We start from the raw sequence: 15467 nt of genomic DNA, 5'->3' as shown, positions 1-15467 counted from the left end.
CTACATTCACCCATGTCATGTGATGTTGTCTTCTCCAATCAGAGTGGTGTCCTAAAGCACAACACGCTCACGCTGGGCATGCTCTGTCAGGGCGGGGGTCACGGCCAGGGGCGCAGCAGCACTTTGAACTTTAACCTTTACAATAACACTAAGCATGAGCCCCCTGCTGGCCGCTGGCTTCCACTACCTCCTCCTCCGTCTGCTAACGCTGTGAGTATCCCTCTGAGAACAATGAACCCCTGGTACTGCTGTTATTACTGCACACATAGGTAATTATAGAGAATAGCTGCCACTGCCTCTTCACCCAACTACAGCTACCATGAACTATTATTTAACTGTGTGCCATTGCTGCTATTCTAATTCCGATTATTAAAACTACCTTGTCTACCATCTCAAGCTCATCCCCACAGTCCTGATGAAACGGATTGGCTGAGTTTTTGAGTGTTAAACCACTAATAATAATACGCATAATTAAAAAAAAAAAAAAGATTGATTGTTGATCATTTAATCATGAATATTTAATGTTGTAGAGAAATGCTAACAATTTCAAGTTTTCAGAGACTTTAAATCCGAGGCTCTTGGTGTAAAAGGTAGGAGTATGAGAACTTTCCCCAAGTTGACTGGTGGTAGCACTTAACAGCACTACTTCACTTTCACTGATGAGGGAAAATCTGTTCACTTATCAATAAAAGCCCTAATCAAACTTAAAACATAACAAAATATCACTTAAAGCTCATTCAAATCTGCCTGAAACTCAGGCAGCGAAAGGTTAATACATAGATTCGATTACCAAAGTTAAATGTTCATTTTCAGTAATGGTCGCCCTGTCTCTCTGTCCATGTCTCTCTCTCTCTCAGACCCCCTCTCAGCAGGCCGCCATGCTGGATAATGACCAAGAGGGGTTGTCAGGGAGCAACCAGTGGGCTCCCTACTCACTTGGCAGGCGGGACGTTCCACCTGACAACCTTATGAAAAAGGTGCTAGTTGTTGTGAACTATTTCATCTCAGTTTAACTCAGTTTTATACTATTTAACCTGTTTTACACTGACTATCAACATAGTGTAATCTAATCTAATCAAATTTTGGCTAAACTTGACAACATCAAGATATACAGGCTCCTCTTGTGGCTATGAAAAGAGTCCATTGATCTTTCCATAAATAGGGATCTTAAGGTTTGATGGGAGGAGATGAACTTGTGAATTTCTAAATAAGCAGCTCCAGTATTGATTCCTCTGGTGTGGTTGTGGATGTGCATGTGTCTGTGTCTGTGGGCCACATCTCTAAATACATGTTCTCCTTCCACAGAGCGCCCACTCCCACAACCCTTCCCACCAATCACACAACACCATGATCGTCACTTCCTCTTCCTCCTCCTCGGCCAATACGCCTCATCGTGTGGTCGGGCAGCAAGGCTACGATGGGATGATGAACAAGGGGGGCCAGTACCAACCAGGGATGCCCCTGTCAGTGGTTCCCTCTGGGGGGCCTGGTCAGTACCAAGGCAACATGTCTCAAGGTAAATGGTAAAAAATTTTAAATGGGTTCATCTGTGCTTGTTCGGATTTATTTTGGGATTTAAAAAATTAAAATCTGTACAAGTTATAATGTAGAAAATTATTTGGAAACAAATTGGTTATGTTAAATAATCATTGACACACCGCATCTTTGTTTTTCTGTTGTACGACGACCTCATGACTGTTAAAGAGTGATTTAAGGGAGGGTAACAGGTTAACTACAGGTCTTGAAAAGTCCCAGAGATGACCATTAACAATCATTCGCCACACCCCTGTCTCTGTTTTATTCTGAAAATGTTTGGTATTGAAAATAGAGCTGCAATGATTAGTCAATTAATCGATAAGTCACCTAAATTTGCCCCAGTTTTAATTTTGAAACATTCAGTTACCTATAATACTGCAATAGTATATGTTCCTTGCTACAGTTCACACAATAACCAACAGCAGGAAGTTTTATTTCACAGTGTTCTACTCTACCAGTCTCGTTTCTTTTTTCCATCCAGGCCATCCTGCCCCTGGTCAGGCTTACCCCAGCAGCGGGCTGCCCATGGCCCTGTCCCCCTCTGGGAACCAGCCCCAGTACAACCCACATACCTCCCACACCTCCCATCAGTCTTCCCTCCCCGCCACCAACCCCCAATACCACGGCAACCAGGGCATGGTCCATAGCAACCAGATTGTCATGGCCACCCACACCAACCCGCGGCCTCAGAGCGCTCGCTGCCTGTTGCAGACTAAAGGCCAGAAGAGCACGGATGGTTTCCAGGAACAGGTATCTGTCTGTCTGTCCATCTGTCTGTCTGTAAATCACATCCTACTTTATTGTGGCGTTCTGATTGAAAATGGGCTCTGCTAAAATGTCAGCTAAATAAATAGTTACTGGGTTAGAAAGGATATTAGTTTTGTGGATGTGGGTCCATCCAGTAACACTACAAATAAAGGAGAGTGGTTTGATAAAGCTAAATTTAAACTGACTGCAGCTTTATTTAGCTCTGGCTCTGCCACAAAATACTGGTGTGTGCTTGAAACCTGCACAAACTACTGCTGTTGGATTTACATGGTTCCATATAAGCTGATGAACAGTCAACCAACTAAAGGAGAAAAAATACAATACAATTTTAGCCTCCTAACAGCAACAGTTGGTGAAGAAACAGGTCTAGAAAAAGCCATGGAGGCGTAGTTCTAAATCTGAGATACTTCACAGATGGAGAGCACTGCACCACTTTAGGTAGGAACATGAAGTCGTTCGCACCAGACAAATCAGCTGATCTTCCTGAGGGATTATGCTTTTCATTTCCTAGTTTGGGATGGCTTTCATTATGCCAATTAGAAAAATCTGACAAGGATATTTGTGGCTCAGTTGTTGTTGCCAGAGAACTGACGACCTCCAATTTAGCTGCCATAACGTGTCACACGTCACATGAAAGTACTTTTCCACTGTTGTACATGTTGTCTATCTACTCTATATTTGTGTAGAGATTGTCATGATCTTTGTATTTCACTTTGAGTTGTCTTTCTTTCTGTTTTCTGTCCGTCTTTCTTTTTCTCTCCTTCCTCTTTCTCTAGCTGTGTGTGAGAATAGAGAAGAACCCTGGTCTTGGTTTCAGTATCTCTGGTGGCATCAGTGGCCAGGGGAACCCCTTCAAACCCTCCGACATGGTACGACCCGACCCGGCCTGCCAGCCAATCACAGCCTCCCTGGCTTTACCTCAGAGTTGCCATGGAAACTGCTGCTCGTTATTGCAGTGTTTCGTCTATCTGTTTGTCTGTCTGTCTGTAGGGCAGCAGTTGACTCGGTTAACTTTGAGTCACTTTGAGTCTGTGATTTTCTACTAGAAACTGTACAGTTTACCAGAAAATTACAGTTTATGTGTTTGAAAGGTTAAAGAAACCAGAAATGTGATGGAATCTGTTTCCTTTGCACATCACTTATACACTTAGGACTCAGATTTCTGGTCTGTTGTAATATATAACAAAACTAAACCTCCTGAAATACTGGAAAACCCTTGTTAGCATCAGGATGGAAAAAGTCAAACATGATACCTGAGTTTGGCAGACTCTCTCATGAGGGCTGAGGATATGAGACTTTTTGATACTTGACAGATTAATGCATCTGCACATCATGAATAGTGTATTTTTGTGCCCTTAATTTATCTTTACCGCCTCCCCATCCATGTGAGGTCACTTGGAAAATGAAGTTACATCAACAAACTTAAATATTTAAATCCTTTGAAATAGATTTGTGATCACATGCACACATGATGTCCTAGTGTAAGATGTGTCAAACTCTTTTATCCTTTCTCTTCCTGAGTTTGACTGATTCTGTCAGTGTGCGCCTGTGCTGAGAGCCTGTTGGGGTTGCAGATCCCCCAGGCCTGCTGCACATGGCAGTCTGTCCTAGAAACACGCTGCTATAGTCAGTCTAAAGAAGCGAGGCTGCTCACAGAGCTCTGACAGCTATTTTAGGAAGGCTGCTTAGTTCTGGGACACCGTGGGTGATTTTAGATGTTCAACACTTTGATCTAGGGATAGGAAGTATCACAGATTTTACTGACTGTTCTGACTTCAGATGTTGAGTAACTGAGTAACTGACGAGACAGCTGCTCTATAAATAGAAAAGCCTACAAGAGGAGTTCTTTAAACATTCAGCCTCCGTACAGCCCATGTGACAAATGGTGAATTAATTTAAGTCGGGGGTGTGAAGTGCAAGTATAGAAACTGTCAATTCATCATTTAACTTTAATTTCGAGAAGACAACTAGTGACTCAGTTGCTGACTTGTATGGTTATTGAATTATTTCCATCTCCTCTTGTATCCATAAAGCTCCCACCAGCTGCAGTTTGTCCTTTATTAATGCCTTGTTACCCAGGAGGCAAATGGAATCAATGCAGATGAGCGGGTTCTCGAGTCATTCTGTTAAATACTTTGTCAGATAATTACATCATACATACAGTATATTTACAGAGTGTAAACTGTATGAGATAAGGTATAAGTCTATACAGATTCATGAATACATTGTAATATTTCACTTAAGTGTAAAATATTGCCCTTCACCATCATACGATAACTTTCTAAAATCAGAGTGAATAACACCCTCTGGGATCTGCAGCAATGTCAGTCAATGTCAGCAAATGTTGATTTCTTCACTGAGTCATTGAAGTATGTATGGTTCATATATAAATGTTCTAAAGTGAAATGTAGATTTAGATCCTCTGAATGTGGTGTATTATGAACTGTGTTGTGTGTCTGCTTTGCTGACCTCAGATCCCCACCACCCCTCCCCTCCCCTGCAAGCTCGTGCAGGGTCTCATGGTGGATATTTGACTTCTAACAAAGTTACCAAGATACAAAAAAACAGTGATTATCTCCCCCCACACCAAATTTCCTTTAAATTACCTTGTTTCTACAGTTGTGTTCTCTTGTTACTTCCATCCACACGTCAAAGGTTTATTTCATGTTTTATCAATGGTGGTCAACTCAGCTGATTAGTCAGCAGTTTTAGCTCAAACAAAAGCTGATTCCTTTGATTATGGTTTGAACATTTTTTCTGACCGACTTGGTTTGTCAAACCATTTCCACATATGCATTTATGAGTATTTCAGTCAGAGTAGACATAACCAGGTTAAAAACTACATACATTGGTTGAATTTTCTTTAAATGTAATTAAGGGCAGACTTCAGTGATCTACAGTTTAAATAGTTAAAAGGGACCGTGTTTCAAAACAGCTTGACTGATAAATTATACATCTATGGTTGTGATCCCTGGAGTCTACTACAGTCACGGCTGTTCCATTGGACTGTGGCTCCCCCTTGTGGGCAGCTTGTTGTGTTCACCCAGCCTCTGATTTATCTGAGCTAGAAAATACTTGTTGGCCAAATAATCAGCGATGGTTATATTTGTGAAACTCAGAAATTGTTTTAAAAAAGTGATATATAAAGATATCTCTGTTGGAGGAGTATCATCTGCAAACTATTCAAACAAAAGATGCCTCCTTATGTTTTCCTTGCCTTTTTCAGTTAAAGCCTTTTTAAGGAAAAAAGAGCCAAAATCTTTTTCTAGTTTTGCATTTAAATTCTCTGATCTCTTATATTTTTTTAAAACGCCTGAAGACAACATGAATACTTGACTACAAAACGTTCACATTTCTGTGTTGGACAGAATCTTTTAGTTTTACATCTGTACCTTACAACATCCTTGGTTATACATTTTATTTTAAAAAACAGAGGATTATGGTTTAACAATCATCCTTTAAAGATCTGAAGAGAATGATCTTCTGGAAAAATTTATTCAGATTAATAGAAAGTAACCAAAAAAAAATTCTCAAAACAGAATTTGCCTACCACATTGTGCCTGACCAGTTTCAAACTTGATGATATCTTGATGATATCTTGATGATATCTATGTTTTTAGATCCTTCGTAAACCCTGCCAGAAGTCATTATCAGGTTGCTAAAAGAGAAACGGTACAGATCTTCTAAGTCTGACTTAAAAGACAAGCTGTGGCACTTTAAGCCACTGGCTCATACAGCGAGTGGAGACTCTGTTCCTGTGTTGACAGGGGTGAAATGCCGGGCTTCACTTCTCAGACTCAGTTAAAGAACAGAACTCGGGGTTTTCAGGACCAGAACATGGATTTTTACTCATATCCGGATCATGAACATTTAAAAATCCAGTTTTCTGTTCCAGATGCTGCCAGATGTGCTGTCTTTGCACACTGAGCAGCTGTCAGTAACTGACACACCTATCGACTGTCATCATTTGGAGAAAAGTGTGTGTACATGTTATCACTGAGCTGCAAAAACCTCATCCTCAGTTTTGTCCACTTGTTTGAAAAATAGTTTATAAGAAGACAAATTGATACATTTTTTAAAAATTTCTAGAAAAAAAAAAGAATTTTGAGGGTTTTTGCAGGATGCTGCAGCTTAGTGTGCAACTGCTTTACAGTCTGTTAATGTTTGGTTGTTGTGACTAATGCTTAGCTGCTAACAAACACATCTGTAATGTACAGTGAGCTCCATATGTGATGTGACAGGGAAGTCTTAAAGTCCACTTTCTCAGTATCTGGAAGGATGTGAATGGACATGAGGTTAAGTACTAAAATAACTAAGAATTGTTGAAGTCAATGTTTTTTTATATGTTGGTATAAACTGCATATTTCCACCACTTTGTGTACAAAATCAAACAATTTCATAGTAGCATTATCAAAATTATTAGATTGTATACATGTATGAGGCTCACTGTATAAAAGGCCAGTGTCACTGTAAAGAAATAATTCAACTAATACTTCTAACACATGCACTTGTTTAACATGCAATATATGTGTTTGTTCCTGTATTCACTCATGGATTGTAGTATGTAGGTGCTGCTGCACTCTCACTACTACATCTTATATCTGTTAAGCTCACTATTGTGTGTTCAACACGTGCACAACCTGTTGAAACATGTTGAGTCGATACAGCTGCATTGTCTCACACTTTCTGTGTTCAAAAACATCTTTTAGCTCCCGGTGAAAAGATGTTGGTGTTTTTACAATCTCTGCCTTGGGTTACTGAGGGAAAATATGGGGGATGAAATTTCTTCTGCCCTCCCTGCTACCTACTTCTTTCCCCCTAGTCAGACCCCATCCCACACCTATTCTTCTTCCCCTATTCTTTATATATTTACTGTATATCTATTTTTCTCTCTTTGTAACCTCACGTCTATTCTGTATCAAGTCCTTAACTGTATAAATAGCTGATAAACCATTTCAACATGTCTTTTTGGGAGGAATGTATTGCTCAGCTTCTGTAAATTTTAAGATAGATGCTAAGAACAACTAAACTCAAGTACCTTAAATGGCTAAAATTATGTCATTATGAAATACTAGTAGTTTTATTGTCAACAGTATATATATAGTACATGCATGCCTCTCCAAATTTAGACCAAAGACAATGTATTGATGAACTGGCCGTATATTTTTGGCAGAAATGTGATTTTTTTTTGAGTGGGGGGAAGGGTGGGGGTGTATATTGAGATGAGAATGAGAAAGGCAAAGATTCTAAACCATCGTGTCCCTGTGTTGTCCTAACGGTGTATCATTTTGACTTATAGGGTATCTTTGTTACTAGGGTACAGCATGACGGGCCCGCCGCCTCCGCCCTGCAGCCTGGAGACAAGATACTGCAGGTAACACCCGCTCACTCGTCATCACATGGGCCAGAAAGAGCCACATCCTGCCCTCTCTCCATCCCTCCAGCCCTGTATAAACATGGAGGCAGGGCATTAAGCAGGACACTAGAAGTCGTTGTGCACTTCACCTGGCACAGTTAGCTGGACATTTTGTACACATTCACTCATTAGCTCTTATGGCGCTCCAGTGAGCACAAATCAACTCAACCACTCGTGCTATCTCAGTTGGTGTTTATGTTAGACTTCAACCTTTTCCTGCCAGTATATTCTGCCTCCGTGTGTGTACTTGTTGGTCCAGAAATCTGGCATGACCCCCCCCCCCATCCTCTCTCTCATTCATCATTAATTAGTGACCACCAAGAACGCTTCAGGTAACAACTTCTGAGTCATAAATTTGTGGTTTATTCAAGTAGCCTAAGAAAATGAAAACCTCATGAGGTCAAGGGAGGACATTTCATAAGACATGATGGCAGAACTGACATTGGGCTACCTACCTTGCTCATTATTATTGTCCTGGTTATGCAGTGGCAGTAACACACACAAAAAAACAAAGAATTCAGCTAGCTCTCTTATCATGGCTGCCACTTAGATATTGCCTGTTTAGGTAGAAATGTTTCTTATCAAAACAGATTTTTCAGCTACACACTGTTTTTATTCTGTTCCCAGTTTGCTCCTGCGTTCTGCCGATGTGTAACAGAAACTGTGGCTAAGATACTAAATGCTGGCCTGAATTAAAGTATGTGGTTTTTCAGATGACTAGATGACTAAATAAAAAACTACAAAAAACAAATTGGATTGTGTTGCAAGTAAACATGAATACATCATGATGATGATGCAGAAATGATGTATTGTTAAGGCCTGAGGGGATATTATTTTCCTGAGGGGCAACAATACAGTCGCTATTTGAGGATTTCACCTCCCCAGCAAATCAGTGAGATGAAATCAATAAAAACTAAACAGAATAAGTAAAAATCCCATTCTTTCACTGTGCTACATGTGTTTTATTGACATTTACTTAAATTAGTGCTAGAATTTAGCCCAAAAGGAAGTGATTGTACTGTGAGGTCAGAATGACTCCCTCCCCCATCTCTCATTCCTTTCACGTTTTCCTCCCCTCTCTCCTCCCCCCTTCATCTTCTCTCCACAGATGTACAGTTTAGCTGGATGAACTCATCTAAAAGCCCTTTTTTGTCTTTACCCCTTCTCTCTCTACAGCATGACTGTGTAGCTCCTCCTCTTCTCTCTCTTTTCCCCAACAGTGATGTGTTACTGAGATAATGATGGCAGTGACCCTCCATCCTTCCACAAACACACTCACACATAGACATATGTATGAAAATACTGCAGCACACATACCTCTATACATACATGCACACACACACATGCTTTTGACTGTGCTGCGTGTTTGCCTTGCAGGCTAACGGACATAGTTTTTTACACATGGAGCATGAGACAGCCGTCTCTCTGCTGAAGAGTTTCCAGCGGACGGTGGACTTGGTGGTTCTGAGAGACAGCAGCATGTGCTAGAAATAGTTTTATAACAAACAAACAAACAAACACAACAACGCTTCTTTTCTCTGCTCATCACCATCCCACGCCACCCCACCTGTCCTCCACTGGAGGCTCGTGGAACTGAAAAATGAGCCGCCTTTTTTACCTTTTTAGGGGAACACACAGACATTTATTTGCCTATTGCTGGACCAAAGGCAAATACTAGTGCCAAATGTACCATAGGAAACATATCGGCTCTTCTGTCTACCAACGGTCAGGGACCTGATCGACGGCTGGATGGACCACAAGAGGACTCTAAACTTTGAGTCCCTACAGGGCTGCTGCAGTTTGGATTTTGTGGTTGGTTTGTTAATTAGGCAGTCATCTGATCGGTCAGTCTGAGTAGTTTGTTTTTGTTGGTTAGTTAAGATCCTGGGGTATTTTTGCTTTTCTCCACTGCTTTTTACTTTGCAGTCCATGGTAGATTTTTAATGATTTGTTTTGTGTAGCACATGGTTCCCTTTCCATTGTCTTCTTTGTTTTTCTGTTCTTTTTTTTCTTTTTTCTCTTCAGTCTTTTTCTTTTTTCTTCTTTAGTCTTATGTTTTCTGTTCTTCTCTTTTTTTTACTGTCTTTTGTTTAATTCTTTTATTCTTGTGTTTATGTCTTCTGTTCTATTCTGCAGGTATTATTGCCTCCAATGTACAGAAAATTGAAAACTTAAGACTTTCTGCCTTGTGTACATATATAGAGCTGCAGCTTTGTGGAGCTGCACTCTCTTTGGGGCCTGGACAGACAGCTCTAAAAGTTTATAATTAATATAATTATTGTTGATAAACCACATTCTGAATTCTCTCTTATGAACATACAGGGATAATTTCTCCAAATGGACAATTTTCTAAAGTATACCACTGATTTATTTCTGTATAGAAAACACTTTTCATAGTCCATTACTGCTACTTGTTTTTTTTTGTTTTTTAAACTGTTGCTTGCACAGCTGTGCTGAAAAGAGCTAAAGCAATATTTCTGAGGCTCGGCCCATTGAGCTTTTCAGCAGAGCCTAACTTGTCCTGCAGTGCCATCTATCGAGTTAGTCACGCTAATGTTTACACACACTGCCATGCACATGAACTAACAGGCAAAGACACACGTGCCCTCATACACAACACATATCCAATGCTGTGATTTGTGCACTATTGCTTAGTGAAGCCCTGTCTGTTCCAGCTTGAGTTTAGAATTCAAACACTATTATAAGCCCACTTGCACTCACGTACACACACACTGTAACATTATTCATAATGTCGGTGCCATATTTTGAGGTCCTGTTTTCTAGTACTGTTACAGCAATGTCACATCACTTTCAAGCTGTTTGAGTTGTATGATAAAGTCACAGCATGCTCTCATATCATTGGTCACTGTCAGCCAGCCATTTTCAGTTGGCTTCCAGAGTTCTACACTCTCAATGTATTATACCACTGAGTTTCAGTGAGACTGATGTTCTACAGTTGGTGCCATATGGACCCTCTGCCCCTCCCTGGTTGTATTTACACAGGCCCAAAACATTAGAGCTTTACCTCTATGTGGCCCAGATCTGATCTGACCATGAGAGGAGCAGCGTGACTATAGTTAGTTGGGAAACTGGTTTTTAACTGTTAGCCTGGCTTCAAATCCAAGTGTCAGCAAACATCAGTTGTGCTGACGTCTGATCTCTCTGTGGAAAGCAGCAAGAGAAAAAAGACTCAATAAGGTAAAACACATATTAGTGTCTTAATGGGTAAATCTGCATTGAATCAGATTTGCCTTTTTTAGACAATCAGGGAAAGATCTGATCTGTGTCACAAAGGTTTTTGGCTACACTTGAAATTTCTGTGTAACTTTTGCAACCTGAGGAGAAGCTTATCGAGCAGGTGTTCAGGGGAATTTAGATTTGCCAATTTTGGTGGCGAATGTTCAAAATTTGAAATACGACATTAAATAGAGCAGGAACAAGAAATCCAGACTCCAGACTCTAATCAATATATAGAAACTTGTATCGTACGAGAAGTTTCTGGCTAAAGTTGGAGCCATGGCAATGTGATAAAATCCAGCCTTTTTTGTCACGCTTCAGAAATTTATTGACATGACAGAAGTAACCTCGGAAAAAGAGTGAAGAGGCTCATTTTCTGTCTTTGTGTAAATGCAACACATGTCCTGAAGATGTTTTGTGACAGTGAGTTTTGTTCTGTTCTGTGTAACATCTGATGTTTCATTCAGAGCAAAACAACATCTTTCACTGTCCTTTGCTTTTACTTGACAGTGTCATCCTGTGCCCATTTTGTGTCAACTCTCCTAATAAGCATTAGAATTTAGTTAAATCAACATAAGGGACACAAAATGGCACAGATTAGTGGTGTGGTTGAGATCTTAACCACAGGTACCCGCCCAACCCGATTTAGAGTTTGAAATATCAAAGATATTGTGATGAGAACAGAGAAAAAGGTTTGATAATATAATTATTTTTTACTACATGTTTCAGGTAATTCTTTCTAAATATATTGATATACCTTAGCTTTGCTCAAAAATTGTGATATTTTATAATGACACTTATAACAAAGTTATGGATGGAAGTACGCACAGTATGACTTGGAGACCTACACATGTACTATCCAAAACTGTATAAAATGTATTTCTACTGTAATTGTGAATTTGTGTTATACAAATATATATTATATATATATGTATATGACTATAAAAACAGTCATTTTCTATGTGTTTAAACTACATAAGAGCTGAACAAATGCTGAGGACGGTGTCACTGTACATAGCTGTGAATGAAATCCAATTTAAAATGACTCATATTGATTGTGAATGTACTCATGCTTTCTGCAGTACCTACACCTACCCAACTTGAATGCTGCTTCTTCTGTTGTGTGACAAAAAGTACTTTGACCTCTGAAGAGAGAACCGCTGTCGAGTTATAAGTTGGACAAATTTTAGTGACGATTTAACAGAACTATTTATTTCTTTATTTATTTGCACATGCAAGTTGAAATCCTTCCAGTTTTAAGTTTGAGTATTAATGCGGAGAAATGTAATTGCCGAAGTATATATAATATATATCATGTGTTTAGAATGCATTTTGCAGACGCTATCTGTACATACTATTTAAGATACAGTTTTTACAAAAAATAATATATGTATAAAATTGAAAAAATGCTGTGCAGCGATTATACTGGAGCCATTTTGGGCTTTGGAACGTACCATTTTTTCAGTATATAAGAAGTGTTTTGAATAATGTACTAAAGTCTCTATTGTACAAATAATAAAAATGTCACTATTGTTAATCTGGGTTCCTTCTAATGCACTGAGCTCTGTGTTTGGATGGAAAGAGGAGGGTGATATCTCTCTTTCTGCCCCTCTCTCCTCTGTGCCTTACTGAAGTAGAGATAGAGACATGTGAGGAGAGATAGGGGGAGAGAGAAAAAGAAAGGGTGAGGTGATGAAGAAGGGAAAAAGAAAGTTATGAAATAATAATAAGTGGAAAGGCTGAGGTAAGGACGTGTGAGATGGATGAAGAAAGAAATTATGTAAATAAGAGATAATGGGAGCCAAAAACAAGGAGGGAAATGAAAGAGAGGAGGAAGTAAAGACACACTACGGGGAAGGAAGGACCAGGAGTGAGGGGAGGAAGGAATAGACATAGAGGGAAGAAAGGGTTGAAGGAAAGTAAACATGGAAAATAAGAAAAGAAGGGGTCAAGTGATAAAGAATAAATAAGGGAGGTAGAGAAAAAGAGATGAGGTAATGAAAGAAAGCGTGTGATGAGGAAATAGTGGAGAGGGATGAGGATCACCTCAGCAGGTCTGTTTCCTCTGCTTCTCTGTGGATTAAACTCAGCAGATGCCCCTTTGTCTCTGTCCATTAGTCTAACAGCCTGATTCTTCTTCATCCCTCTCTATCTGTCCATCTCATCTATTCTTGACATTTATCCGAGCCGTGGATCACAGAGGGACAGCTGAGTTTGTCAAGCTTTTTATTAAGGCAGAACACCATGTCAGTGCATTTTTCAGGAGCTCAAAGAAAAACTTTGGTCCAATGTGGTGAGTATTATGTATAACAGTTCTACACACATTCTGCATCTGCAAAATTCTACACATGCAACTGCAAAAATAGATAAACTATTGATCAGTGATAATTACACAAGGACTTTTACTGGAAATGGAACTGGAGCTTGGCCACGTGTGTGTATAACGTCTTAAACCAGTTATAATTTCCATATGGAAAGCTCAGCACAGTGAGAGAGATCCTTAGTGTTCTCACCCACTGTACTCAGCCTTTGATTTATTCACAACTTTATTATCCATTAATGGGCATTGGGAACTTTAATGATTAGTCCAATTCATCCCAACTGTGCCTCATGTGCTCATTCATCATTCAGTGAGTCTAAAATATAGAGGTGTTAGTCTGTTATTTGAGAAGTGCCATTTGTTTAATTTAACATTGGAATAATTTTGCAAGTGTGTCACTTTTGGTTTTATTAAGTTGAAGCACCTTTGGAGGTGACTACAGCCTTGAGTCTTCTTGGGTATGACATGACAAGCTTTGCACACCTGGATTTGTGGATTTTCTGTCTCTCTTCTCTGCTGATGCTCTCAGGCTCTGTGAGGTTGGATGGGGGCTTTCAGTGGACAGCCATCTTCAGATCTTTCCAGAGAAGTTTGCTTGGGCTCAAGTCAGGACTCTGGCTGAGCCACCAACAACATTCACAAGTTGTCCTTAAGCCACTTGTCTTGGCTGTGTGCCCATGGCCATTGTCCTGTTAGAAGGTGAACTTTCGGCCCAGTCTGAGGTCCTGAGCGCTCTGGGCCAGGTTTTCATTAAGGATATCTCCGTTCAGCTTTCACTCAAGCCTGACCCGTCTCCCTGTGCCTTCTGCGGAAAAGACTCCTACAGCACGATGCTGACAACACCATGCTTCATCTTTGGGATGGTACTGGGCAGGTGATGAGCTGTGCCTGCTTTCCTCCAGACATGATGCTTAGAAGTTCAATCTTGGTTTCATCAGACCAGGGAATCTTGTTTCTCACAGTCTTAGAGTCCTTGGTGCTTTTTTGCAAACTCCAAACAAATGTATTTCACTGAGGAGAGGCTTTGTCTGGCCACTCTGCCATGAAGCCCAAATCGGTGGAGTGCTTCAGTGATTGGGCTCCTTCTGGAAGTTTCTTCCATCTTCACACAGGATCTCTGGAGCTCAGTCAGAGTGACCTTTAGGTTGTTGGTCATCTCTCTTACCAAAGCCCTTCTCCCCTGATTGCTCAGTTTGGCTGGACGGCCAGGTCTAGTGCTTCTACTACACTTCAGAGGGAATTATTGTTTGCTTTACTCTGCGACTACCCAGCAGTATAGAAATAGATTAAAGTCAGCTCCACATCAACCAGCTACCACATTAAAATTCTGGTTACACACTAAAGCATCTGTACTAATTCTCCAATAATATAGAAATATATAATAGGCCTATAACATTCACATTGGCATTTCTTCTGTATAATGAAAACTTTATGTACACTTACATATGTTTTACAAATGCTACTTTAGTCCTTTTTACTTTTTGCTTTTACTTAACCTCTATATTATTATATTCCACTACATTTTTTTATACTGTATCATAACATGCATAAATGGATCATAATAACATAGGCATCATTGGCCAAACTTTCATCCCTGTCTGTCTTGTACCATTCCCCACCGTTTTCCTGGCATCAGTTCCCTCTGTAGAACAACTCGGCTTACTGTGGTCCAGGCCGACAATTAACAATAGAGGGTAATAGCACACACACACACACACACATTCACACACTAACACGCATTGACGAACGCAGAATGATGTCCTTTTGTTCCCTTTCCTCTTTACTCGTTCTTTTACACACTGGTTTGGACAAAATGATACTTCTGTGCTAACTGACCAACCCACTTACACAATCATGCATATATTTTCCCCCCACGTGGACTAATACATTATGCTGGCATCAGTATGTGTGTGTGTGTTTGTGCATGTAACAGATACAGAGTGAGAGTTTTTGTGCACTCACCAAAGCAGTCAATAAGCTCTTGTGACCTGATCAATAGCAATACCAGATACTGAGTCCATGACCTGCATTCAGCTGCTGCCTGCATATGTGTGTGATGAGTGTGAACGTGTATGCAGATGAAGTGTCCCTACAATTGATCCATTGTCCAGAGGCAGGACTGAGACATATAGTATATTGTGTCCAACATGCAGGACTGACGTGTGTGAGGCAGCAGCTTTGCTTATTTTG

At 40.1% G+C, this 15467-nt stretch overlaps 1 protein-coding gene across 1 annotated transcript in view; it reads left to right on the top strand.

The window, feature by feature from the left end:
• LOC111645404 (leucine-rich repeat-containing protein 7-like) overlaps positions 1 to 12494 on the top strand; it is a 74377-nt gene extending 61883 nt beyond the window's left edge. Inside the window, 7 exon segments of the mRNA XM_087170493.1 lie at positions 43 to 210; positions 858 to 977; positions 1306 to 1516; positions 2018 to 2286; positions 3081 to 3173; positions 7604 to 7678; positions 9098 to 12494. Coding sequence (XP_087026619.1) covers positions 43 to 210; positions 858 to 977; positions 1306 to 1516; positions 2018 to 2286; positions 3081 to 3173; positions 7604 to 7678; positions 9098 to 9208 — 1047 coding nt within the window. The 3' untranslated portion in view covers positions 9209 to 12494.
• The last annotated feature ends 2973 nt before the right edge of the window (positions 12495 to 15467 follow it).

This window comes from Seriola lalandi, unplaced genomic scaffold, assembly GCF_002814215.2.
Source record: "Seriola lalandi dorsalis isolate HSWRI2012SDOR001 ecotype SW California unplaced genomic scaffold, Sedor1 jcf7180002054949, whole genome shotgun sequence".
NCBI classification, from domain to species: domain Eukaryota; kingdom Metazoa; phylum Chordata; class Actinopteri; order Carangiformes; family Carangidae; genus Seriola; species Seriola lalandi.
The sequence above is the reverse complement of the archived record's forward strand: the minus strand, read 5'-3'. Positions and strand labels throughout refer to the sequence as shown.